A 13,261-nucleotide genomic window follows, 5' to 3' on the forward strand; every position below is an offset into this window, starting at 1 on the left:
TTGTAAATAATTGTACTTATGCTTTCCAAATACACTTTCTAAGAATAATAGTACATGATTAATATTAATGAATAAGCATAATTTGTTATTACAGCTAGTTTTTATATTGTTATTATAGCTACATATCGTATGTTGGATTTAAGAGTAACAATTCTTTATTTAATACAGTATCGTAGTTTTAATTGATTCATATTTTGAAAGAAATAAAATTGTAAGGAAATTCAGGGTAATATGGGCATTATTGTCCAAATATTCTGAATATTGTGATAGAGAATATTTTTGTCCCCATTTGTGTATCTATCATAACTATTGGCTATACTATAAAATCGCCACATTCTTTTCTTGTTACGACCTTGTTATTGAGCTCACATTTGAGGTAAAAATCTATTATTTTTATTGCTCTTGAGGTATAATTAGTTTCTTTTACTTCAATATTATTTACATACATTTATAGTATCGTCAAATTATTGAAAATACTAAGCAGGCAATTTAACACCAGTAGTAACAATTACATGGAATTTGATGAAAAACCACTTGCTTTAGACAGAATCCCACTTGGAGGAATGTAGGTAGCAATGTTTGTGTCGGAAACATATGGACACATCTTGTAGTTTGTATTATAATAATAAACCAATCTTTAGTATGCATGCACGCACGTGTGTGATGTATAGATGTGTGATATACGTGTAACAATCGTGTGATGTGTGCGTGGCATATTCTATGTAGTGTGGAGTCTAATGTGTTCTATGTATAATTTCATTTTGTTGTATTCGGTATGCCGTGTACAGAATATGTATGGTGTGCACGTACGTGCATTGTAGTTATATTTTTGTGGTGTATGAAGTATTTAATATTTTAATCGTGCGCATGACATGTGTCATATTTTTATGGATATGTGGTTTTCGTTTTGGTGAAAAAAGCATTTACTTATGTAGTGCTTGTGCAGTGTGAACGTATAATTGGTTAGATGCGAGGAATGCAAATGTATGTGGATAAACAGATACCTAAATGTTACTCTCAGATTCCCCGCATAGATGTCCATATTATCTACGTGGGACATACGATGACCCTTACACCCCATCATATTTCTTCTTGCAGCAGCTGTGTGTATACAGATAAACGTGTTTGAAAGGGTACATAATGTTTCAGCATAAACAGTTTTTTTTATAATATACAAAAAAAAATGTAGTCTTGTCGGTTTATTTTATTTTGGAGAACAAAATAATTATGCCTATGTTACCCCAGTTCCTTTAGAATTTCAAGATGATTAGGAATCTGTAATATTCCTGTTATTAATATTTTTAAATTTTATAGTGTATATAAAAAATTTCCTTTTATAAGATTTAAAATAATTAATAGAATTGTCATATGAAATGTAAAGATAGATGCACTACCTGTGGAAGAAAATAGACAATACTTATTAGAAAGTTTGTTCAATCTGGTCATGTACAAATGTATAGACCTTACGGAAATATATAAAAAGGACAAATACAACGTACCATTGCAAAGTAAAGGGCTTTCTTCATAATATCCTTCTTGACAGTAACAATGTTTTCCAGACATGGTGTTGTTCCGTTGTGTGCAATGTGCACCGTCAATGCATTCAGAATCTTGGTTACACGGAGTATGTAATGCTAAAAATAAAATGTAAAAATCGATCAGTTGTAGAATATTTTAAACATTTTTAACATCATTATTAGTTCAATACAGAAGAAATAATAGTCTTTTATGAATGAAGTAACGTATTAAGTTACTATTTTTTACAACTACTATTTCGAAGTTTCGAAAAATATAAGTAATACGAACAAATCAAATCCACTATCTATTCTAGTGCGAACTGCGTAGATTTTATCTGGAGTAATTTTTGAAACTAATTGTTAAAAAATCGCAACGGTTCCGTCTATGCCAATTCGTACAATGAAGTTTGAATATCTCCTAAATTAATAATTTTTCAATATAAATATTTCAATACTTTTTCAAACAGAATCACTGTTCATATATCCTTTATACATGTACTAACAACAAAATTAATTACGTACATACATATGTGTGTCTCTTTCGTAATAATTCAACTTTAACCTGAAACATTATTTACTAAAATCGTTACATATGGTGTAATTCAAATGGTTCCAGTTATGTTAGCCACTTTGTACATAGGATGAGTTACAAGAAGTAAGATCTCGAAATATTTCCGTTATTTATCATTGTATCAGAAAACTGTTTCAAAACCTTTTTTTAATACGATTTGAAGATCATCCAAGGTTTTTTCTTGAATAGAGTCATGTATTTTTTATTATTATATAATATATTATAGTTAACGGCAATATGAATTCATCGATCTATCATATTATGTTCTTGAAGTGACTTTGAACTGAAAAATTTAGTTAATTAAGTTAATAACGGAAATATTATGTGAAATATTTCACCAAATGGTTTCCTAAATTATTTGTTACAGTCATATATGATACGTGTGCCATTATTAGTAGAAGGTTATCTCCAAATGTATTTAAGCATGATTATTAATAAACTATGAATATATACATGCATACACGTGTACCGTGTATGTTATTGCTAGCGAATTATTAAGAGAATGTATTAATTAATCAATATTGTACCGACGATTCACCATGCGTTACTCAAATAAATATTATTCCAATTACATTAAACATTATGAGATCTGTAACTCTGTTACAAGATATGGACATTTTAGAATGTTAGTGGACATTTCAGAAAACATTTCTTTAGATATTCACCAAATGTGGTTTTAATACGATGGTTGTCCCACATATTCTTTGCGTGCTGCAATATAATTTTTTAACATTAATACGTTGAATATCAGACCAATTTAATATGACTTAACTAAGGCGCTGGAACGAATTTTTTGTTATGCAATGCATATTATAATAAAATATTACATTCGATACCTGAGTGGATCTATATTATCATGTTTTAATTAAACATTACATTAAACAACAATTTTAAGAAATATTATAATCCAGATGAAGTGTGGAGATTTAATTATTTTTTTCAAATATACAGTGGAAATGAAAAAACTAGAAATAAAGTATTATGAAATAAATCATTGAAAGTATATTGTCTCTTTGCAAGGATAGATTAAGTAAAGACCATATTATCTGCACATTCAATTGGTACACAAATATTGATCTAACGCAACAATTACTTATCATGTATTATTCAGAGGAAACCCTGTGGAAAAATCTTTGAGGAAATCTATAGAAGGTAACAATTAAAACGTAAAGAATTTATGATTAGAGAAAATAAGGAAGATATAACAATTTTGAAATGGAAGGATAAACGAGATATGCTGATCCTTTCTGCTAAACATTCAGAGGAAATGACGATTGTAAATAAAACATAACACATATTATACTTTTAGAAATAAAGCTATTTAAATGTGTTCTATCATGCATTAGTTTCATTTCATCATTGTAATAATGATGATTTATTTGAATTATGTAATTTATTAATCTTAGTATTGGCGGTCACCGATGACCCCCACAATATTCAACGTGTTAAATATCAACATCATTGAATTGGATGTAATGGATCGATACCATGATCAGCATGTTTACTTAATTTTATTCCACTCAATTTCTTCTTGTGGGGAAAATTGTAAGATGACATCTATCGTGAGGAACCAACCTTCTCTAGAGAACATGAAAGAACGAATAATTATATGTTGTGTAAATATTCCGTCAGAAATGATTGATAGAGCTGTTCGAAGCCTTTCAGGACAATTATGTCACGTATTAGGCTCGACGTAGGCGCGTGACTTTTACGTTTTGTCACACGATAATATGTTTTTCCTTATTCTTTTAATTGAAAACAAATGAAAACAACGAAGATAGATATGCGATTCCAGCGAAAGAAATTGCACGTCTGCATCGGCCCTAATGCAAAAATTCACTATTTTGAATATTCAATTTGATTCAAATAATCTTCTACTAATAATACCACACGTGTCATATGCATGACTGCAACAAAAAATTAAGGAAACCATTTGATAAAATATTTCGCACGTTAATAATTGTATTAATTAATTAAATTACTCAATTTAAAGTAATTTCAGTCATAGAATGTCAGATTGATAAATGTATATAGATGTTGGCTACAATATACAATAATAAAAAATAGATGATTTCATTTTTAAAAACACCTACATTAATGACCACGAAATGTGGTAAAGAAATAAAATGACTTGGAAAAGTTTTTTTCTTATCATTATATGCTTCTCTTCAAATATTTGAAATTTCTATTGAAATTTCGTCTATGTGTATATTCTTTTATTTAATTAAAGCTACCAGAACTATTATATATACTTCGGTCTGGATAAGTTAATATTAGAATTAAGTCAAATTCTAAGCATAATTTGAAAATATATTACTACTTTAGTGAAAAAACATTTAACATTATATTCCATTACTTCTACAAAGTTCAATGTTATTGTTATTGAATCGGTTATTTATTTATTGATTCTCTTGTGTTAATTACAAAATTGTTTTCCTTTTACAATTTGGAATGGACTGATGATACTTTTATAGTTTATTCTATAATATACACTTGATTCTGATTTTTGTTTTCTGTAATCGCTTTATTATAATCTTCTATGCGCCTCTCTATTGTATCATTAATCACTGGTAGTTTGCTTATAGTTCGTAATACCTTTTCAAAAGTATTGTTTTTTGCTCGATTGATGGCTGTGTAGTAAAACATTAAAAATCTAAATCAAACCTACCGAAAAAGGTACCTAAAATCTAAAAAAACCTACCTAAAACAACTACTGTAGCAAGAGGTTACGAAAAATCTGCTACATGTCAGTAGATGAGAGATCCTTATTTTATCAGGACAGAAATTACGTTTGTAATTCTGAACATTATACATTTATTTTCATATGTTAGGTTACAATATTGAAATGAATACATGTATTCCAAGTTATCCTGCGCCAAGAGAAAACTGTTTTCTTAAGTTTAAATGTCACTTCATAATGTAAATGTTATCGTTGTCCACGTTAAATGTCTCAATTGACATTTTTCTTCGAATAATTTTCATATCTATTTTACTACTATTCTGAAAGGCAAGGTATATATACACAAAGATTTAATGTACGTTACTTATTATTTCGATAAAACTTTCATACAAATATATTGAAATTCTGCTGATAAAATTTTTTGGAAAACTTATTCATATATTTTCAAAAAAAGAATAGTTCCGATATAAATATCGTAACATTATTATTGCATTTTGTGTACTAATTATTACATGTTTTCTAACTGTTAATGAGTTAATACATTTTCCTACTGTGTACCAAATTTGCCTAATTTATACAAAACCTCGGTGCGTTTTAATTTTATGCTAGCACGCAATTTCACGCAAATGTGCTTCCGATATGATTTTTAGTGCTCTATCAATGTTAACCTTTGCGAGAACATGTAATTTACCTAAAATTATCAAAACTTCTACGTTCTTAATAAAATGGGAATTGTTTACGGTTCTTTTATAATCAAACCAAGTTATTAAATTTCCAAATCGATTTTGTAAAGGCCTGACATTACATATTGAATCATTAATCATTTTTTCATGGACTTTTTCAGGTTATATCACTGACTGTTGGTTTATTGCAAACAAGAAACGGGTATATTGATTCTTTTAAGCTTTGGACCTATTTTAACATTTAGAACTTTTCGTACAATTACATATTAATTTTTACGTTATTTAAATTACTAAAGAGTAATTATTTCGTTATTCTATAAACGTAATTATTTTAACTAATGAAAATATAATCGACCCAAGAGAACAAGAATAGTAGCCCTATTTAGTGTATAATAGCCAGCCACAAAGAATCAACTATTAAATGATTCTTTGTATTATAAGAACTATTAAATGTATTATGAGAAACGTCAGAATGGAACAGGTTACGAAAATATAAGATTAAAGCTTAATTAATTTAGTTTGTTAATTATGTATATTCACACCGGAAAAGAAAATCTTTATATAATTTGTATTATTGTTCACAAATATTTTATGTGAAGAATTAATATTTTAATGAGAATTATTGTTGACACTAGTCTTTATACGATCTATATGTTAAATAATATATTCCTTTTCCAAGCTTACGTCATCAAATGTTGAATGTACATATTTCAGAAAACATGGAAAGTGGTGTTACAGTATATGGTAAGCTGCTGGTGTTCTTAAAGCTTTCCAATTTGCATAGATAATCATAGACCAAGTACCAACATCGTCATATATTCACATATTGTAAGGAAACACGTGAGTATATGCAAACGATAGTAGTTGCTTGTGCGTTGAGGAATTCAATTTCTTTTATAAAAGTCTACCTTATGGTCAGTTCTCCTTTAAAGCTAAACTGAAGTGTTTCACATAAACATTTATTATACGATGTTTAATGTTTAATTATAATGTTTTCTATATTCGTGCCAGATAGTTTTAACGAATATATACCATATTACTAAACATTAAACTATAAAGGGCACAAATCTTAAGTCAATTTTCATTTGAAAAGATTGGATTCTTTCTCAAATAATTTTTTAGAAAAGAATTGTCGATGGAGTCATATTTTGCGTATAGATACGAATTGTCTATTGTTACAAATTTAATTACCTTTGAATTTGTTGGTACACGCACCATTAAGAGGTGCAGAGTAATCACCACACAAGCAACGTGTTCTTCCATCTCGAGCATCTGCCATACATGTTGTATTTTGTATACCAGCGCAATCAGACTCTAATCTACATTCACGAGCTTTTCCAACTGAAATTATAAGTACTTATATGTAATTTTAAAGAATTTATTTATATAAAATATTTTAAAGTGATACTTTATTACAATATTTTTATATTCGTGTGTTATTTACATTTTTTTTCTATCAAGCTGTACTTTTCTTAATAACAATTCATTGCAAATCGAATTCAATAAACGAGTCTCGACAAAATTAGTAACTTCCCGTGTACTTTACGCAAGTTGTCCATAATTTCGTAACTAGAAATTCAATGCTATTTGCGTCTTTGGTATTTAGTAGATTATGTTTATCGTATACATGACTTTAGAAGGATTACTTTTCTAGGAAATTGTGAAATATTATAGATGAAATAGAAATAAAACATATTTGTGTTCTTTATAAATGTTCATTTGAATTTAAAGTTGTTCAAATTATGCTTACCGCAGTTAGACAATTCAGTAAAAATAGATATTATAACAAACCTGGCGTAGGCGGTGGTGGTGGGTTTTGAGTTTGTGGGTTGGTTTTGCCAAAAGTCGTGAGAGCCCAAGTTGAAGAAGGTGATACAAAAAACACCAGTATAAGAAATGACGCAAGTATCTGGGAGCTTCTACCTTTTTTCATTTCTTCCGAATTTACTTGTTACACCGACGTTCGAAAGTATTACCACTTATGTTATTCACTAATCACTAAATTTACGAGCTGCTTAATTTCGAATTTCAAACAGAATACACTTTTTCTTCTTCATTAAAATTTTGATTCTAACGATCCTATACTACGACGAATTCAAGGTTCATAGGATCTTATCCGACTGTTTAGATATGCACTGATATACGAATTACTGTTGCTCTTATTCTTACGATTAACAGTGATCAAATTTCCGCGCAAAATTGAAAGAAGAATTTTGTCGCACTTTCTAGCTACTTGTTTCTCAAACGGAATATCATTACGCTCTATTCGAGAACTGCGTGTTACAAGGACGTTGGAAGGCCTTTTAAGCCTTTCAAGCACCCCCACCTTGTACCCCATGTGCTGCCACCACCGACCACCTAAGCAGAGAGTACCCTATACCAAAACGTAGTTAGCTTACCACGCCGTTGAAGAATCGGAGTATGCTTTGGTTCCTTTAAGTTTCGATCGCAAGTTGTGGTCAAGAGGAATATAGCGGTATTGTGCGGGAACAATGCCTTTCAGGTTAACTTTGTTAAGGTTTACTTTAACCTCCTTTTATACGTTAACAGAATAATTATTTCTTACATTAATTAGCTATATCACTTGGACTAATTATTTCATAAACAAAATTATTATATTGCATCATTAAAGATTGTAACATTAACTCTTTATTACTTTTACTACGGAAACAGAACTAACTAAAGACAAAATATTGAAAAAACTAGTATTGAAATATTATTATATGGTTTCAACATTGAACGTTAAATCGCATAGTGGTTTAAACCATTTAATACTTACAACTTTAATTTTTAAATTAAAGGGTTAGGGTTTTAAATTAAAGGTAAAGGGTAGGTTTATAATATAAACAGAATTAAGAATTTTATTTTTCAAATGCATGAAAATACTTGTATTTCTTGTAGTATTGACATTTTAATTCGATCGTAACTGCTTAATAGCGTTCTTACGTAAGTGAAAAGTTCTTTTATTATTTAATTACTGCGACAATTTTTCGTATTGAACGGTCATGCTATAAGAAAAAGTAATTAGAGATTTTGGAGTGCTATAATTCTAACTAATGCATTGTTTATGCGTTTATATAATTGAAAGTCATTGTACAAATTACAGCTTACGAATATTCGTGAAATATAATTTATTTTTAGGCATATATCATTATTATTTATATGTATGATGCATTTTATACATTCGCCTACCTCTGTGTTTATTTACCTAAAATATATCTTACGAAAATCTCTCCACAAACAAAACACTCCACCAAATTGTCCAAAGAAATTGTGATATAAATAAACATGATAATTTGAGAAACATTTTGAGATATACATATAAGTATAGGGTTGAATAAAACTTCTTAAGCTTAAGTAGGTACTCAAACTGTATTAAATATGATCATAATATTCGATAATACAATATAACAGGAAGATAAGAAATTAGCAAATTAAAAAAGTAAGAATTCAATTCTGTCTACGTAATACACTCATAGAATACCGTTCTATCATTCTAGTATTATACTAAATTATTTACACGGTATATTTTTCCATAAATTCACTAATTCTATTTTAACATATAGGAACTTTCATCTTCATGTGCATATTTCACAAGGAATAATAAAAACTTTCGCCAATCATGGAACTAAGTTGCTTTCTTTCTAAAACTACCAAATTTGAAACTACTGTTTTCAATTACTGTTACTTTCAGAAATGACACTGCCTTCCGAAATGCATGGTGCAATTATCTTAACTACTTAACTACTGTATTCGTTTTGTACGAAAACTACACATGTAGTATAGTAGGCGGTTTCTTCAATCGTTACCTGTTCCTATGTATAACTAAAAGAACACTTAGGTATATGGGTCATTCTACGCTAAATCGATCACTTTTTACGCTCGATGTCAAGTAATTTTATAAAATTGAAGTACGGTGTAGTCCATATGAAATTGGGGGTGGTTTAAGCCATTTTGCTGGTTTTCAATTTATTTAAAAGATACAATATATCGAAGCGTGCAATTTTTATGTATTTTCGTGAAAACTGATCGTATAATTGATTTTTTGTTTTTAAATCTGTTAACTCCATTGAATCATCTTTTTTGTTCTCAATGAGAAAGATCAGCTTCTCAAAACCAATGTTCTGTCAAGTTGAAAAAAAGTTTTTGCAAATATATACAAATGATAAATTCTTCTTTTGCAATTCCGAGTCGAAGGAATATATTTAAAAATCTCCAAAAATATGACTATTCATTTTCAGTTCACTATTCATTTTTAACAAGGTTACAGCGTGCCTGATATTTAAGTTTCCCATTATGTACAACAAAGGGATAATAGTGCATTGTCTGTTATTCCAATGTAAAGGACAACAGTAGAAATTGGTCAATTTTGAACCTCGCTGGCAATAAAAGTTTTTTGTAGAATGTTTCTATAGATTCTAAGGAATCCGAAATGCATAATTATTTATCGAGGCGGCGATGGGAAAGTTATAAAAAATAAGAGTAAACTTGAAAATTTCATTAATAAAATGATCTACTTAATCGTCGTTATCTTCTTTCGACGATGATCCATCTTCAGAATAATTATGTAGGAAATCAGCTAGTATGTCAATTATAGATTGATATCAAGCACACCCAAATATTTAATTGTTATTGTCCAGAGTGAGGCACCTAAAACAAGTCACCTGTATAACTTGCTTGCTTCTAATAATAGAAAGAAAAGTGTCAGGCAAAAATTGTTTGATTTTGAGGGGCACGTAATGTGATAGCAATAGTTTTTTTATTGGTGGAGACATAGAGGAGATATGAAGGTCAAACTTGTTTTTTGAAATAGGATGATATTATTTTTAATTTATATTCTGATAGAGACTTTCAAGACAAATACAATTACCTATAAATGAAGGTCATTCAAAGTTACACAATATCAATTAATGGAAAATAAGTTATTTCAAGTCACTTCTATATTTGAAGTCACGTGTCAATTGTACAATTGCATTCGTCTTAAAAGCCTCTATTGTTAAAAAACAAATTTGACCTTCATATCTCCCCTATGTCTCTACCAACAAAAACATTATTGCTGTCATACTATGTGCTCCTCAAAATCAAACAACTTTTGCCTGACAATTTTTTTTTTATCATTACAAGCAAGCAAGTTATTCAAGTGATCTTTTTTAGGTGCCCTGTATAGCAACAATTAAATATTTGGGTGTGTTTGATATCAATGTATAATTAACTTACCAGCTATTTCCCCAAATAATTATTTTGAAGATGGAAGAAGATAACGACGATTAAGTAGATCATTTTATTAATAAAATTTTCAAGTTTACTCTTATTTTTTACAACTTTCCCATCGCCTCCCGGATAAATAATTATGCATTTCAGATTCTTTAAAACCTACAGAAACATATTCTATAAAAAACTTTTGTTGCCGGTGAGGTTCAAAATTGGCCAATTTCAGCGAATCAACAATTGTTACAAACTCATTAGCATTTTGCAAGTTTTTCATTTTATTCAAATATGATTCTGTTTCAGTGATGTAATCACGTGTCTATAAAAATACTACTTTTTCATTTAAGGGAAAACTTAGCTGTTAAGTATTTTTATTTAAGGATTCCCACATTCCTCTAAATTGAATTTTACTGAAAACTTATGTGACGAATTTGGCAAAAAAATTGAAAGAATTTCCATAAATTCAATAGAAAAGTTTAAAAGACGCCTTACAGAAAAATGTCAGTCTATCGGAATTTATTACTACATATTTTTGTGATATCAAAAGTAACCATTCTCTTTATACATTTTTATTATTATTTTCTTATTACAGGTTTCTTAACGTTTCATTATATTTTCGATAATAATGAAAGTGTATTAGTGTGTAAATTGTGAGAAGCATTAAAGGTATGATAAATTATACCTTACTCTACAAACATATTTTCATGTAACTAAAAGATAAACGAGACTTATATTGTTCAATATTGAACAACCTAGTATTTGATGAATGGGATAGGTTAATCACATTTAACATACAATAATGACGATTGTAACAATGCACATCTGAAATTCTTTGACGATAGAGCAACTTTATCTCTGCAGGAGTCGTTTATGATAAGTGGAGAAAAAATCACAAAGTCCATCACTGTCTCGAAGAAAGTTGTGCACGAAAACTCGTGTTTCATTTTACACGAGTCACGAAACCTTAACGGTCATACAACTTCCCTATCTATTAGAAAATCAAGCTGCATTTAAAACTGAGGTTACTATCTAAGTTTATTAATCTAATTACGAGTGATTCATTCAACAAAAATTGTACTTCTGAAAATACAATTAAACGAATTTACCTACTTTTATAGGAGAACCATAATAATAAAATATATACTTAATAAGTATTTAATGATTTTAAATATAATTTGATAAATAACACCAAAGCCAAAGGATTGAAAGTCCATGGACTACAATCATTGTGCAAATTTCATGATTGCTATTATATTTTTAGTATGCAAAATCAACTCAAAGATATTCATAAATGTATTGAATACATGTCGATATCAATGGTAACATGAATGTTGACAAATATTTTCAAGTAACAAACTAAATTTATAACAGCAGGTATATGCAGCATACTAGTTAATGTAACGATATAGAATAAATGAAAAGAATTCTTAAGAAACGACATTTTAAAGTACTTCGTCACAAAATTATAAAAGATTTGTTTTAAATAACAATTTATGATATCTAATGAAAACATTTCTTCTTGAAGAGGAATCTAGTAAATGAACTCGGAATATTCTATCTTTCTACGATTTGTTTACAATTAGTCGTGAAACTGTTTAAACTTTCTCGGTAGAAATCAAGTAGAGTTAAATCCAATGATTACTTACTTCCATATTACTGATTTATTTACACAATTGTCAAACGTCTACAAAATTTGTTTCATAAAATAATTGTACAAATATGTAACCTTACAAGTATCTGCGATGTAGAAGGTCAGCACGGTTTATGACTCGCGTGTCAACAAAACCTATTTTTGAGGTACCATATTTTTTCGAACTTTTTCCCAAACATGAGTATGTAACTTTCTCGCCGCTGTTTCAATAGCTAATTGCGAGCGTCATAAACGAAGAATTTTCGGAGTATTTCCGGTGTAAGGTCGAAGGGCTGCAACCAATGTGTCAGGTGTAGCAGGCCTGAAGGAAATCACGAAAACTTTCGAATTCCCAACTGTAGTGACTCGCAGACCCAAGGAAGCACACTAAGGGCGCAAGGAGTAGGTGAGACTGAGAGAAATTGTACAGTGAAAAGAAAAACTCCTTAACAAATATACAATCGCAACGATTAGGAGAGCGAAAGGATTGTCGCGAAAAAACTATTAGAGACGCTCGACCTGGTACGACTGGAAAAACGACGTGAATGTGCGCTGGCATCAATGAACTGTGATACTAACTCATACTGAACACGTAGTGTTTTATTCAACCAGAATCCTTTAAAGTGGTGTCTTCTCCTTTTACATAGTTTATTACGAAATGGCTACCCGAAGCAACGCAGCAACCGCGTCAAGAAGGCCGTATCCACAGATCGTGCCGAGACACCGGAAATAAGTCGTGTTTGGTTTCACCAGATCGAGACTCAGTTCATATTAAATGGACTCACGACCAATATCACAAAATTTTACTATATATGTCCCAGCTCGAGCCTGAGTATACGTTGGAAGTGCAAGACATCTTTTGCGATCGTCTGGAGAAGGATGAGTATGAAAAAATGAAGAAGGAACTAATCCAGCGACTATCGACGTCGCAGGGTCAGAGGATTTGGCAACTGCTGTAAAAAGAGTAATTTT

At 29.8% G+C, this 13,261-nt stretch overlaps 1 protein-coding gene across 1 annotated transcript; it reads right to left on the reverse strand.

Annotated features, from left to right (window-relative positions):
* Nucleotides 1–138: 138 nt before the first annotated feature.
* Sosie (oogenesis-related protein sosie) lies at nt 139–7,691 on the reverse strand. The gene is made up of 4 exons (XM_076304142.1): nt 7,243–7,691; nt 6,643–6,792; nt 1,500–1,634; nt 139–1,394 (listed from the first exon to the last, which is right to left on the reverse strand). Exons 1-4 carry the CDS (start codon nt 7,382–7,384, stop codon nt 1,309–1,311), a joined length of 513 nt encoding a protein of 170 aa, XP_076160257.1. The 5' UTR covers nt 7,385–7,691; the 3' UTR covers nt 139–1,308.
* Nucleotides 7,692–13,261: the final 5,570 nt, after the last annotated feature.

This window comes from Ptiloglossa arizonensis, chromosome 2 (genome assembly GCF_051014685.1).
Source record: "Ptiloglossa arizonensis isolate GNS036 chromosome 2, iyPtiAriz1_principal, whole genome shotgun sequence".
Classification (NCBI taxonomy): Eukaryota; Metazoa; Arthropoda; class Insecta; order Hymenoptera; family Colletidae; genus Ptiloglossa; species Ptiloglossa arizonensis.

What these genes read in the sequence shown, in the direction of transcription:
- Sosie (XM_076304142.1), bottom strand. Translation starts at nt 7,384, where the DNA reads ATGAAAAAAGGTAGAAGCTCCCAGATACTTGCGTCATTTCTTATACTG. An exon ending in GTGTACCAACAAATTCAAAG is followed by an intron (nt 1,635 to 6,642) that starts GTAATTAAATTT and finishes TTTTATTTTTAG; the next exon opens with CATTACATACTCCGTGTAAC. An exon ending in AAGCCCTTTACTTTGCAATG is followed by an intron (nt 1,395 to 1,499) that starts GTACGTTGTATT and finishes TTTCTTCCACAG; the next exon opens with GTAGTGCATCTATCTTTACA.